Consider the following 15,803-nt stretch of genomic DNA (forward strand, 5'->3'; position numbering starts at 1 on the left):
ATTAGCATCAAAAAGGTCCTCGTGTTTCCTCAAACTACCCTAAAATGAAAAGTATTGCAAATTATTAAACAATCAAAGAAATCCAGTTAAAAAATAATCAATAAATAAAGTGAAAATAAAATCCAAATGACTTTCAAAGAAGGCAAACAGTTTCTGGATGTTATCGGCAACAACAAATGCATCTGTTGTGCTGTGGCTAGATGGAAAGACGTCCCAGCTGTGACTAGTCATTTACGAGTCCTTTCTAACGACCGAATAAGTGCAGTGGAAGGTTCTGTGTGTATCGCAAGGCTTTAACTTGCATTGTTAAATAAACAGTTGGAACTGTAGTAGACTCCATGAAGTCAAACGGCACGGTAAAGCTGCAATAAAATCATGCATGTAGATAAACACAGGAAGAGTTTATATCTTTGCCCGAATCTGTCTCTTCTCTGCAGCCACCCACATTTTGACATGTATTTGGAACAGAAGAATTTGATACAAGCCTCCCTTTGCTTGAACAACTTAAATCAGTGAGGACATTAAGAGCAGCAGCTGTTTGTTTCTGGCAAGTTAAATTTACTCGCAAATAAAAAAAGCTGTGTGCTTGAGCGATGGGTGAACTGTTGGGGATAGGAAGGATGTTGGAGATAAAGGTGATAAGCGGTGGACTGCAAGAGGGAAGATAGGAGGGGGGGTCATGTGTCACGTTTACCGATGAGGTGATTCTTGTGTGTTTGACACACTTACGAGGGCTGTTCTGGTGTCCGAAAGCTAAACGTTGATTTAAACTCGGAGTCGCTAACGATCCAAATAGACGAACTGGGCAGACTAAACAAGCCAGCGCAGCGAAAGTTGTGCGTCTCTGATGTCAAGAAATACACATTCAAGCGTGTCTGACAAGCTGTTACACCCCAAATATGGAGCCATTAGTGTTAGGTATATGACGACTGGAAATACTCCATTCCGGGAATGTGGACACCATAGCAGAGACTCTGTGGGGTGGGGAACAAAGGTTTGTTATGATAAATAAATGTAAAGAGTTACATTTGGGATAAATGTTTTGCGGATTTTATAAAAGGTCTTTTGAGGGTTTTCCAACTGGGGTCTCGTAGGTCCCACAGGATTCCCATGTGTCGGGAGTGAACTTCACTTTCAATAACATGATTGAGCAGGAGCGGAAGGGAGCGAGAATTGTTGTCAAAAAGTCACGGGGAATTGACACGAGGGGAAGCAATGAGCCGGGGGTTGATCAGAGTGGAAAGCATGATCGGAGCGAAAAGCATGATGGAGTTATATTTTATTTTAACTTTAATCAACTCTGTATCTGAACACTACCCCTGAGCATTGAGCTAAACATTGCTCATTCGGTATTGGGATCAATTTCTATGGGAGTGGAAGTGAGTGGGATTGGGAAGGATTTAAAAAAAAAAAACAATTTAACGCTGGCTTGACCGGGAATTTTAAAAACACTTGGGAGTGAGAGCGATCTCTTTGGGACTGATGACTTTGCCAAGAATAAAGTTTTAAAATCAGAACTGATGTGTGCCTTAAACTTTAAAATAAAAAAAATAAACACTATCCAAGCAGTGCAAGCACTCCTTCATAAAAATCAATAGCAAACAAAAAAAAACATTGTGCTCTCCTTTTGTCTCGTAGAACATGCCAAAACCCCTGGAAGCAACTGAGTATTTTAAAGGATACTAAATTGCAAATGCCCTTATTAAATGCTTTCACACATTTTGAGTTTTGGGAGTTTATTGCACTTGCACGGAAACTTTTCCACATTGTGAATCAGCATGACACGTTTTAATTAGGTTCTATTCAGATTGGTTGCGCCTAATCTATTGTTTTTCCTCATTTTCAGATTCTTGAAAGATGCTGGCTCCGTTATTGATGCGGTTACGTGGCAACAGTAGGTATTTTATCCCTTTTTTTTTCATATTTTGACCATGGTTGAAATTGATAAATTCCACACACCATCCCCCTAACAATGTTGCTGCAGATCTTTAAAACCTCTTCAGTTGGCGTTTCCAAAATGAATGCTTAAATTATTCTTTAAAATGACATAATAATTAAAACCATTGTTGAAAGTGTTCAGCGTTCCTCATGCACATTAAACTACAATGCATAAATATCCAGAAATTGGCTGTGAAAATGTTTCTCATGCAGGGGAAGATTTATGAGGCTCTTTAACTATAATTATTATTTTTGAAGCACATTCAGGTCCATTAAATGAATAATGGTTTAGTGGATGTACAACAACATAAAAAGTCTAAAGTGTTAAATTTGGCTTCCTGAAATGGGAAGATACCCTGCTGAAGTAACCATAAATCAAAAGGCACAGGTCATGTTTTTCTTTCTTTTTTTTTTTCTGCATTTCGTCCAAGAGTTTCTAGTAACCACACATATCCCCGCTATTACGAGATTGAAGCCCTTTGTGAAGAACTGTGTGCACTGAGGTACTGGAAAAACAATGAAAAACAACCTACAGTATGTGTTAAATTAGTAACACCTGCCATTTATCTATTGCACACATTGCAGGAATGCATACAAATCTGTCAAACGTCCATCTCTTTGCACACGTGTGTATGCAGAATGACACACCCACCTTGCGTGATTGCACAGTCAATGAGGTTAAGGTCAGCTCTAATTAGAAGAAACGGAAGGAGGAAGGGCTTGTCAGTAGGGCTTAGAAAAACACCACCCACACTGTTAAAATCAAACCATATGTCCCAGCTCAATCTCTCTGTCAATTAGCCAGTTTTATACTGGAGCTCCAAATTCCAGTCTAACCATCGTGCATGACAGAAGCTCTCATGTCTGCGAAAAAAGAACAAAACTAATAAACTTGGAGACCACTCACCAGCACGTCTCTGTTGCGCTTTTCACTATACTCCTGCTGCCGTGACTTGGACTTCATTTTTTGCAACTTTACAATTCAACTTTTGGAGCAATTTGTCCATCAGGCTACTTTTCTGTCTAGATATCTTTTGTTTAAAATGTGACCCCCCCCCCAAAAAAAAAAAAAAAATTATAGCAATTCCTATTATTTCCAAGTTTTTTTTCTCTCCTTTTCAGACGTATTGGATTTATTTGATCTGAGTTGAAAAATAATGTTCAGAGGATTTAACCCATTGAGCAGTAAAGGTGTGGTGTTAAGATGTATTTTCAGGAGTCAAATAAAAGTATGCATCTTTAAATCTGTTTTTGTCAAATGAAGGCAACAATTATTTTTCTTTTTTTTTTGTTTTTAAATTTGAGGTGGACGTCATGTATATGCTACATGAGAAGTGGACAATCTTGATAAAATTTTCTAAAACAACAACAACAACAAAGAAACCCCAAAACATCTAGTGAACACTTCAAATGGCTCTAAAATCATCCATACCAAATTCACAAACATTTGATTATTAAAGCACACAACCTATTCTACTGCCCACACTGTTCTTCTCACTTCTCTTCTCTGTTAGGACAATTTTAGTTGACTTTTTGGCGTCTAGTGACGCCGTTTGAAATGTCGACTGCATCGACTTGGACAACCTCTTGAAATTTCAGCCCGTATGATTTGATTGGTGGATATTTTTAACTGATACCTGTCAGTTAATCGGAGCAGGGTTCCACTTGTGGCAGACCCAACCCAAGGGTCAAGACGATATGTTGACAAATATTCACTGTTTTAAACTCGTGTGGCACAGTGGAACCACCGGTTAGAGCATTGGCCTCACATTTCTAAGGACTGGGGTTTCACATCTTGGCCCCGCCTGTGTGGACTTTTCATGTTCTCCCTGTGGCTGTGTGTGTTTTCTCCGGGCACTTCGGTTTCCTCACATATCTTGAAAATAAATTAATTAGAAACTAAATTAGCAGGAATGTGAATGCTCGTTTGCTTCTATTTGTCCTACGATTGGCTGGCAACCAGTCTGGGGTGTACCCCTCTCCTGCCTGAAGGTACCTGGGATAGGCTCCAGCTCTCCCGTGACCCTTGTGAGGATAAGAAAATTGATGGATGGATGTTTTAAACTCATTTGAAGGCATTGACTGGATTTAATACAGGCGATATCAATCAAAAACATACCCCAAAAGATTGTTTTTTTCCAACATTAACTTAATTTTTTTTGGGCCCCATCTGATTTTCTACACTTTTTGCATCACATTGAAGAGTCCATTCCAATGGGACTCAGTATTTCCAGATGGCTGTCATTTTTTGGAAATTTGCTACTTTAAGGTTTTAAATGATCATTTTTTTCAATTATGACATTTTGGATGTTTTATGATTCTTCAATACGGTACGTGAAACTATATTTTAGGTATTTTCAAAAGATTTTTAATCTAATCTCAAAATGAAGTAACACATTTATGATTTGCCCTTCTGTTCTATAAAAAAATGTTTAAAAAAAACAAGAGCACTACTACTGGAGTTTAAAACAATTAGAGCTTGAAGTAAATTTTGTTAATTCTTAGGACTTTGTTAGATGTTTTTTCATTAAGATATACAGTATAATTTTAATTAAAATATTTTTGACATATGATTCTATTCAGTTTGCAAAGGAACCAATTTCGGCAGTGAGGTTGTTTCAGTTCATGACTGTGACAATTTTATAGCAGGAAGTACATCATTGTACTACAGGCCTTTAAAACATCAGAAAGCAGAAGAAACTCCCAATCAGCGGCCAATCTCCAGTTCAGCCCTCTGACCTTGTTAAGTGTTGATTGCCACATTGCCGTCTAGGCTTGTGGAAAATATGAGCAAAAAAAAGTGAATGAGACAAATTTGCTTCCTATTTGCTGTGTGGAGGCCCCTGAACAGCACCGTTAATATGAGCCCTAATTGCAAACAGCAGTGGTGTCTACATGAGAGTGAGGAAAACACTGCTTTGCAGAAGCCACCATTTTTTTTTTTTTTGCCAAGGAAACATCTAATCTAATATATTTATGGATCACATTAAAAACAACTGCTGCGGACCGGGTGCCACAGATGTAAAATAAGACAATCAACCAAATTGAGATCAGATTTGTTTTACCTTTTGTCTGCATTGTGGGTGGGTATAAATTCCTCAAATTTGAATAACATTGCTTTACCTATTCTAATTTCGCAAATGACATTTGTTTTATATTTTGTTGTTTGAAGAATTTACTATGTCATTTACTGTTATTACTATTTATGTTGTCATCTGTCTGAAAAGTCCACCTGTGGTCATTAACCAGGTTTAAAACCTAATCTTACAGCAATGTGCTTTTTTTGTTTTGCTGTTGTTGTAAGTGCAAAACCTTTTTTTCTTTAGTTTATGTCAAAACAGCCATGAGCAGAAGATGTTTTTGTTTTTTTATTTTGAAAATATGCTTTTAACATTTTCACTTCAACTTAGTATGTTTTAAATATTTAACACACACACTAAAACATGCACATGTGCAGTCAGGAAACTTGTCCCATTATGAACCATTTTAGTTTACCCAACTCGACCAAGATTAATACAAGTTGTATGAAAAAAGAAATCACAGTTTTATTATGCAATACGAAAATATGTGGATTTTTTTTTTCTATAATTACGTTCTTCTGAGGTTTTCTTCTTACTTTGAATCGCATGGCAGGTCAGATCAAATGCTCTCTCATAGGCAGTATATCCCCCATGTACTGCCTGTGTTTGACAATATAAATTGAAAGCATATGATTATGATTGAATGTAACAGTATATGATTTATTGGTCTTCTGACTGAGGAATTTACACCATGTTTTGGTTTCCCTTAACCTTTCTAAAATATAACAATGATAAATTGGGATGAAACACCCGAAACAGAATGAGCTGATCTGGAATGTTATTAATAGCTTTTATTTCTTTGATGATCCTGAAAGAACTCACAAATGTCTCGCAAATGATGCTATACAGCTGTTTCAAATCATTCCACCATGTTGTAAAAACGTTTTTAAAAATGTGTTTTATTTTATTATTTGTCAAAGTGATGCCTTTGCCAACTTTTGTTTGTTTTGATGTGTGTGTCGTTTTTGGGGTGATGCAAACCAATCACAGTAGTAAAAAATGTTGTAGTGGGTTATGCTTTTTAATCTTAAAATTAAGGTTAGTATGACAGTCATGTCTATTACAAATGGAACAAAATACCATATCCCAGTACAGGGCTGAGGATTTACCACTCAATGAACTACATTTTTACTAAATTTGGAACGAACAGGAGGAATTTTACATGAAAATCGTCAATCTGGCAAAGTTGTGAAATTTATTAATTTAATTTAGTAATAATTTAATTCCCTCAAAAGAATGAATAAAAAGTTAGGTATTAATATTTTAAAGAAATAATAACACTTTGATTACTCAATGTTCTTAATGTTATGTTGAAATGTTTTTCAGTGATACATGTTAAATGATTTACCAATTATTCGTTTGATACGGCCAGAAAAATAAACGTTTATGGCACTGTTTGTGTGTGTGTAGGTTCTTAAAATCATCTATCCGTATCCACATTCTGTTGCTTGCAAACGTGTGCACACACACACACGCACACAGACCCGCTCTTGCATTGTTTAGCTGCAATTTGAAACCTCATTTCCTCCAACTGCAAAGTCATGTCCCACTCCCACAATTTGGCATAGAATTGGCTTTTCAGTCCCTGTTCATCACTGTAATTGTGAAATAGGACAACTTTGAGTTTCTAAAGTAAATGTGTTGGCTCTCCAAACTGCTGTCCAATATAGTTGTGGTTTCTGCATCAATCATTAAAAATGTCATCAATCTGCCACACGTACAATGAAAAAGTTCACTTCGTCAAATTCTTTTCAGTAGAACTCCAGAATGCATTAAAGTGATCCTTGTAAAAACATTTTTGATTTAAATTCTATGTCTTCCACAGTTATTTCCAGGATGGCAGAGTGAAAAAAGTGGAGGATTTCTTAAAAACCCGTTTGTTGGATACACTGAGAGAACAGATAACTAAAGTTGCCAAGGTACTGACATTTCTGAAAAGTTGGTCGCAATGGATCGTATACTAAATTAAGGAATTTCCATAGCTAAATATGAATAGATTACTTTCTGTATTTAAGTATTTCAGGTCTTTATATGCATTTATTAGTTTCATAGATGTGTGGGTTAATCAGGGTGAAATACACCACGACAAACCTCACGGGAAAAAAAAGTTTAGCGATTTATTTTTAGTTTAGGGTTATGGTGAGCGTAAAATCACGGCATAAAAAGCGCTTCTGTCTAAACTTTTAGAACACGAAACATAAATTATTCTTCTTCCAAAATCATGTTCACGCTGTCTTTTTTTTTTAAAAGCACATTCCTCATATCGTGGATGTCCCTCAGTAGACAGTTTTCCAATAGGTTGTCTTCCTATACCCATGAGAAAAAAAGTTAGTAACTGTCATTACCTTTTGAAATTTATAGCTCCTACCATTCACACATGGCACTCAAGGAAGATGTCACTGCTGCCCCTATTAGAAATCTGATGCTTGCCAAAACAGTAGCACCAAGCCATGTAAACGATTGCTCAGATAAACTGAAATGCGGGATGTTTCAGCATGTAACATCCTTGTGGAGTATTGAAAAGTGTCATATGTTTTGAAGACACAGCATATTTGATGGTGATTATCCTTCAAGTAGTAGTAATCAGTTTATTTTTCCGTTGTTTGTTTCACCCATTCTCCTTTAGTCCTTGCCTTTTCGCCGCACTTCCTCAAGAAAATCCTTATTAGAAACAACACTTTCACTTTTCATCAATTAATATGTCATTTGAAGTTATCACAAAAACACATTTGTACAAAATTGATGTATGTACACCTGTTCATGTGCTTTTGTGTGGCAGGTGGCGAGCACGCATGCACCTGGTAAGAAGGTGTGGCTCGGTGGACTGGGCCCAGCGTGGTCAGGAGGCATCAATAATCTCTCAGACACGTTCGCTGCTGCTTTCTTGTTAGTGAAATTCTTAGCATCATATACCTTCCAGAGAGATAGACTACCCAGATGACACAATCATGAATGAATTCCAAATATGATTAAGCACATTGTTATTATTTAGGATGTTATGTGTTTTATATGCCAGGTGGGCTAACACGCTGGGAATGGCCGCTGTTCAGGGAATTGATGTTGTCTTGCGTCACTCATTCTTTGATTACGGATACACGCATCTTGTGGACCAGCACTTTAACCCTTTGCCAGTAAGTTCTATATCTTTTATCACACCGAGGTCTTCAGTTGCCGAATGCCTGTTCACATCTGGATTTAGACACGCTCCGATACTGACCCAGACCAATTGAATGTTTTTGACAAATGCTTGTAAATTGACCTGTAAACCTTTGGGGAATTTATTTTCATTCATTTTTTTATTTTCCACTGAAAAACTTTCAGACACCTTTTGATTATTAGAATAGTATCTTTACCAATTGCACATATATGTACAATATATTGTATATATAGTATATAATGTAATAATTGTAATTTATTATACATTTAATTTTTGCTTTAGAACGAGAAAACGGCAGGGAGAAAGCATTGTTGTTGTTAATAATGGCTCAAAATGTTTATATCCAAAACCTAACAATACTCACACTGAAACGTTTTATTTTTCCATTTTCAGGCATTTTGAAAAGCACAATCTGTTTTATTGGAACCTTTATCATATTGTACAATTAAATGGTTCGTCATCCTTCCACTGTAGTATTTCCAAGGTATTGCTGCAGTACTTTCGACAATTTCAGTTAGTGAGAGCAAAATATTTTGGAAAGAAGTTTCCTGAACTGGACTACTTGAACTTTGAATGACAGACCCATATTATAAAGTACTCCAGGAAGATGTTTGTTGATTCACAATTTGAAGCGACAGAATTTAGGATCTTCTCTCGAGCAGACAGACCCAGTCCAGTCTGCTCCTGGATTGCACCTTTTGGTTTTTCCCGTGGGAGCTATTAGCTGAGATGAAAGGCATTTAGCGGTGATGAGTGGTTAGACGCGGGGCGAAATGCAATGTAACCTTAGCCCTTTGTCAGTAACTCAGGACAGTGTCACCCCCCCCCTAACTTCGAATCCCATCGCAACTGTGCCTCTCTCTGTGCATCATTTTGGCCCGCTGACAGAGATGCAACCTGAGATTCAGATACACAAGCATGTAAGGCAAATATCCAACAACCTGCTGAAATATGGACTACTTGAATTTCAGATAGTAAAATTAATCACAGGTACATCTTTTTCATCATTTCATTTCCTGTACCTGGTAGGACAAATTCACATTCACCGTATTAATAATGCGTTAATCTGAAAGATTTACTGTAGCTCATACAGCACAGAACTGTAGGATGAAGGTTATCTATAATATTCATTTATTGCTCTTCATAGGTCATTGTTAATTTTGTCATTCAATTTCTTTCTTTTAAGTGGAGAAACATTGTCTTAAACCATTTTGCTCAGCAATAAAAATCAGAAGCGTTAATAAAGGGATACATTTCCAATGTAAGTGACATTATTTAGTTGCATATTTAGCCAAGTAAATGCAGGCATGTAAAGATTTACTTCGGCACACAATTAAACCGACAGTCGACATTTGTTGTCTTTGATGTTTCATAAATTGCCAAAGAACGGACTTGATTAATCCAAAATCACAGTTTTATCACAATTTACTGTCATTCGGTTCATGATCGACAGCCTTATTCAAGATGTGCCTTTTAATTTAAAATGGATATGAGACTCATTTCAGCTGTGAGCCCATCAACAATGAAAATGACCTCTTTTTTTAATTTCTTCTACATTCCTTTTATTTTTCTTGGACTGTTGACCTCCTGCTAGGATCACAATGCTTTTAAAGTTGCAGGATTTGTGAAGGCTGCGCGAGCCTACCTGCTGAGAGAATTCACTGCAGGGCCAACCTGTCCAGTGGACCAAAAATTTATGACCTGGCCCTTTTTTTTCTCCCCCCTTTAGGCAAAGTAGATGTCCAATCCCTTCCCACATCAATGAGTGACTCAACCATTTCTAGAGTACCTTTTTTTTATGGAATTATCCCACACTTCTCTTTTTCATTTCTTTACAATCCCCTCCTTTCTGTCATCTTCATCCGTGGGTGCTTTGCAGATTCCCAGTTATTGTAATCTGAGTTACAGTTTTAGAGCTGCCAAAATATCTAGCATGTGGTGCTAAGCAAACATTATTTTTTATGGCTATACTTTTATTCATTCCCAGAGGGGACATTCACTTTTGCACTCTGTTATTTTATTATCGTTATGTATTTTATTCTTTTTTTTTTTTTACATCTAATTCACGCAAATGTTCTGACTCAATGCAATGGTCATGCTTTGTTGCCTAAGGGAAGCTCCATGGTGCTCAGGATGTGGACTGGCATCTCTCCAATGCTCGCCACCAATTTCCATACATTAACTCCACGGCAGGTGGCAAACTCAAAGCAAGCACTTGCATGTTGCGATCCTGGCCATACGCGTGCTGTACAGTATATGATATCGTTTTGCCTTTCTGACTTCAGTGTTGACCATGCGAATAAATACAGAACCCTGATGTAAGCAATCAAAGTTTGTAAACAAGGCAACGTGATTTTACCTTCTCATAGTCCATAGCTCACAAACTCTATGTACAGTATTTACCATATATTCTATTTTCTGACCTTTATAATGTCATGTCTTGAAATTGAAATCATTTGATCACTGAACTGTAACTGTAAGCAACACGTGGGATAAAACCCAAGATGTCTGGGCAGGTCTGTAATTCATAACATTGGTGTCAGTATGTGAGCCGCGGTTGCCAAGGCAACAACTAATATGATGTTTTCCTTGTTATAAGCCAAGCCAAGTTCATTTTTCTAGTATTAGACTCGAAGGTCAATCACAGTTTTAAGAAAAAAATAATAATATTGGATTGGAAGTTCCCATTTAGAACACGGTGCACTGTATCCTGGTTGGTGAATCTCAAAACAATTCATTATTTGTTCCAGGCTTAAAGCATCAATCACCATCATCATAAAACCAGTACAAACATGAAGTAATATCTTAACTTTCCTAACACTCATAAGACCATAAAGAATAATTAACCACTGTATAGTAAAAGAAATAAAACTGCTGGCCTTTAAAAAAGCCTGACAGACATAATGGAGAGGGAACAGCGAGATGTTTGGAGAGTGCTACTGTCACCTTGTGTTGTTTTTGGAGAAGAAGATTCCATTTTTCACATCTTATTTTCCCATACTTTGCTTTAACACTTAAGGTGCACTAATTTATTGTCTCTGTATGCATTCTTTTCACGTGCAGCTGGTGTTTCGCTGGTGTATCCGTAGTAGTTTAACCGCCCTAGGAGTGTTACTTGTCAGGAGTTTACTACCTATCCATCAGTTAAATGCGATGCTCATGATGGTGGCTGTCTCGCTGTCATAAAGTCAAACAGGTGTGTTTCAATTTAACAAAATGTGATTATTTAGTATGTCAATTGTTTGTTTTTGTTTTTGTTTTTTTTTAAAGCAAATTTTGTTTTCCGATTTGAATTACAGGTCCCGAATAAAATGATAGAGCCTCAGTTCACAATCTAATATTTTATTTACTGGTTTCTTTAGCCTTTACTTTTTTCCTTGCACACCCACTCGCTCCATGCAAATCACTGTCCCGTTTAAACACTTTGATAGGCTGAGTTGTATCTTGTGACACCAATGCACATAATTGGTCAGTGCATTTCCTGTGTGCATACATTTAACACAATTACCACAAAAGCTGCCACAACTTTGCAAAGTATAAAGTAAAACCACTGCAATCCTTTCCCCCCACTCCAGGAAGTTACTGGGCCTATATTGCATATTGTAACTTGACTGACTGACTACAAATAAGTGAAGTAGAAGGTCACGTTGATCATCTTGCGAGACCATGTGTGAACTGTGCAAGATTTCATTCTACATACATACATACATGCATATATACATACATTACTGTCTTCATTTCACAACATACAGTAAAACAATGCAAGCATCCCTCTGCCCGTGGCCACTGCTATACTCTTTTCTGGTTCCTTCACTGATACAGCAGCAAATTAAGTTAAAGCCTGGTTGGAAAAAAATAAGCCCCTAAATGTTGCCATATGCAGGATTGCATGGGAACTTCCTGAGGAACACATGTTGTTCAGGGGCTCTTGGAAAGGTGTTGAGTCTGTGTTCTCCGCAGAGAGAACTGCAATCGCTGAATACAAGGATCATCATAATATTTAGTTTTTTTCCTTTTGAAACATAGCAGAATTTAAGCCATCGACTCCAAATTTATGGGGATCCATTCAATGAAATGGGACGTACTTACACAGGCAAATTAGCTTTAAGTGTCAAACAAACCACATGTTTTACTTTGGAACACACATACATAACTTCCTTTTGGGCTTTTGCCCAAACACAAAAACATTCACTACTGAGGTCCTTCTTTTACAGACCTCCAGCTTTGAAAGTAAGAATTATGTCGTAATATGGAGGAACAAATCCTCAAAGTATGTATGGTGTGTGTGATGTATTACCCTTTACAGGATTACTGGTTCTCCCTGGTCTTCAAGCGTCTGGTCGGGCCGAGGGTCTTAGCTGTGCGGGTTGCTGGACTGCAGAGGAAGCCGCAAACGGGACGAGTCATACGAGACAAGCTGCGGATCTACGCCCACTGCACAAGCTACTCAAAGTACGTGCTTTGGCACACACAATCACAAAATCATGCAATGTCAGATTCACTGTCATTTGGTATTTGAGGCTGACAAAACAAAGTAAGAATGCACTTGGGAATTGAAAGCTGGCTGCTTCATTAGCAGCCCTTGTATCCTCTTGCAAACACCTGAGCCTCAGTGCATCTGCAAGAACAAGAAAGTCCACAGCTGGCCCCCTCAACTTCCCATAAATAAGCAGACTTCGGACACCCGCACATTCACAGTTTAGAGCCTATAAAACTTAACGGGTATCACTTATCAGGTGTGTGGCTTCTGTCTCTCTGCTGTCAAAGAGTTGGTGAAACGTGTGCTATGTCTTTATTCCATCTCGGATTGGCTCTAGGGGTCTGTTTGAGGGAGTGCGACAATAAGGTAGTCTGTGTAGGGAGGAGATGAAGAGTACCACCATGGCCTGTTCAAGGTTATCATTTAACTCAGGCTAGGGGCTGTCAGCACCAGGCTAGATTTACAGCCTTACACCCCATAGGGCTCACTAACACGCTGGAAGAATGTTCAAATCCTACACAGGTAAAATGGGTGAGGTGGTAAACAGGTTGAAGTTGGATAACCAATTTGATTATGTTACACATCATGTCTGTAGATAGTGGAAATAGCTGCTTACAGCAAGTCACCCAGTGTGTGTGGGACAACCATGGCCACTGTGACCTGAGTTATATTATACAGCAGCGGTCTCTAGCCAGAAACCCATTTCACTTAAAGGCATATTTTTCCAGACCGGCTTGGAAACAAACGAAAACAGATGATTATTATACGACTCACCATTATGTCTGCTCTAGTTTTTTTCAGGTAATATTTTTTTTCTTAAAAAAAAAAAAAAAAAAAACCTCCTAATGCCAGGTGCTTGGGATCCCTGTCATACAGCAGTTTTTTTTTTTTTTTTTTTTTTTTGGGGGGGGGGCTTTATTGCATCATTGCAAGCCTGTCATGACATATTACACAAAGTGTCTTTGGTCCTTGCGAGTCATCTAGCTAGAAACCAGAACCTTCAAGGCGAGATTTCAGTTTTAAGTCTAGAAGAGTTGAAAGTACCCTCACTTCACCACCCCCACTCCTGACCCCATGTGTCTTTTTCCAAAGGCCCTGTGAGTGCGTGTGCCAAAGCTATTACATGATTGCTAGAACATAGCAGCAGTTTCTTGATGGAGTTTTGCCAATCACAAAATGCTTCCAATTTGATGTTGGATTTTCTTATGCCCAATGGTTTGAAAATATAGGAGAGGCCATAAACTTGCCTGACGACCCATTGATGACTGTGACCCTAGAAGTGTATGTCATGGTCATGACAATATTTTTATTCGCTCGGTACTGGTCCGCAGCCCGGTGGTTGAGTAGCCCGGTTGTACAGCACATAGCAAGGTAGTTGTAACAGTTCCTCTTGGATCAAATTCCATTATCTTTATTTGTGGCATGATGCGGTTACAAAGGCTTCAAAAAGGCAGTGGTTTGACTTCACTGTGTTCGACAGCACACAGCATAAATATGCTCAGGCAGCCAGCGGTTTAAAAAGATTGGATACTTGGCATTCGCTGCCCTTTAGCCCTTTTAGTGGTTAGCATTCTTTTTCACTTTTCCAGCATTGCATCAACATCAAACATTAACAACACATGTTGATATTCCCCCGTATGGAGATCTGAAAATCTCATCTTCGATATGGACTGAGAGGTCATAATCTCTCCCGCCATCTCCCAATTTCTTTTCTACACAACCAAACCAAGTAAGTATTCTCTTACTTGTATTTGCCTCATAATCGAATGTTGATAAAATCCATAGCTCACCCTTTAGCTAATAATAAAAACAAGTGTAGAAGTAGAAATGCGATTTGGAGGTTACGTGACCATGTTGGAAGACGAAATGCATTGATCCTGAACACCAAAGCCGACATGTGGTACTCACTTGGAACTATGTTGTCTTTGTGTTCATATTGCAGCCTTTATTAGATTTGATCATGTTTGTCTTATCTGTCTGTTGAAGTTATTTATCTTTGGCCAGATTGTGCCCCCAGCGCGTTGAATCAAACACTGTTGTTTGTGTAACCCAAGACATGTTCCCCGTTACATTCACACTCTGCACGGGACCTTTGACTTTGTGTCGTGTTTTTTTTTCCTGCCGGTTGGGCCATTTCATATTTTTGAAGGTCCTCTGATGGTCATGTTGAAAGAACATGATTCCACAATCGAACAAATGTTTTCTATTATATCTCACTTTTTATTGGTTGAACCTTTTGAGCTTTTATAGGAGTCATGTTGAATCGGATCAAATGCTGTCAGCCATGAATTCCGCTCCCCTGCTCTTTCGCCTTCAACTTGAAATGTGGTTCGTGATCTTCAAATAATAAAGAATAACAGAATTGGGCACTGTAGTACTTATCGTCACTGTTCATCTTGATCAAGCCTGGATCAAGAACTTTCTCTTAAATTGTATTGTAATTCATCATAAAACTATGGAAGACTGCCATCCATTTCTAGTCTTATTTAATTATAAAGAATGTTTTTCTACAGATGGAGATGGGAACAAAGATACATGTACTCCTTTAAAGCTGTGACCGTAGCAACAGAAGATCATCGAGTATGATGTATTAATTTTCTTCACTGCTCCAGTCACAACTATGTAAGAGGCTCCATCACGATCTACATCATCAACGTCGATCGCTCGCGGAAGAAAATCAAGTTGGTGGGGACACTGCGGAACAAGACGATCCATCAATACCTGTTGCAGCCCGACGGCAACGACGGACTCAAAGCCAAGTTAGTATGCGCGCATATGCACATCAGCAACATGATAAAAAAAGATGATTGATAAGAATTTATTTTGGATGATTAGTGACATCAGAATAATATATTTTTATCGTACTTTATATTGTAATTTGTTCATCATAATTACTGTGACGATTCTTGTGGGGTAATTGTTACAGTAGGGTTAAGGAACCTACAATTGTAATTTATCCAGCCCAGCATTGAATTCGAAACAAACAGTTATAAAAACAGCCCAAAAGAAATGAAACTACAAATGCTTTTTTTATATAATGGTAAACATTTGTTCCATAATTATTATTATTATTTGGTCATAAAGTTAGTGTTACCATTAGAGGATTTTTGCAATTGTCCACGAGACCAAAAGTGTTCAGCATATCATG

General features: G+C 37.9%; 1 protein-coding gene across 1 annotated transcript in view; it reads left to right on the top strand.

Moving 5' to 3' along the window:
• hpse2 (heparanase 2) overlaps positions 1–15,407 on the top strand; it is a 50,879-nt gene extending 35,472 nt beyond the window's left edge. Inside the window, exons 6-12 of the mRNA XM_061837754.1 lie at positions 1,847–1,894; positions 6,844–6,937; positions 7,798–7,904; positions 8,035–8,149; positions 12,482–12,627; positions 14,245–14,384; positions 15,268–15,407. Coding sequence (XP_061693738.1) covers positions 1,847–1,894; positions 6,844–6,937; positions 7,798–7,904; positions 8,035–8,149; positions 12,482–12,627; positions 14,245–14,281 — 547 coding nt within the window. The 3' untranslated portion in view covers positions 14,282–14,384; positions 15,268–15,407. The remainder of the gene's footprint in view (positions 1–1,846; positions 1,895–6,843; positions 6,938–7,797; positions 7,905–8,034; positions 8,150–12,481; positions 12,628–14,244; positions 14,385–15,267) is intronic.
• Positions 15,408–15,803: the final 396 nt, after the last annotated feature.

This window comes from Syngnathoides biaculeatus, chromosome 12 (genome assembly GCF_019802595.1).
Source record: "Syngnathoides biaculeatus isolate LvHL_M chromosome 12, ASM1980259v1, whole genome shotgun sequence".
Classification (NCBI taxonomy): domain Eukaryota; kingdom Metazoa; phylum Chordata; class Actinopteri; order Syngnathiformes; family Syngnathidae; genus Syngnathoides; species Syngnathoides biaculeatus.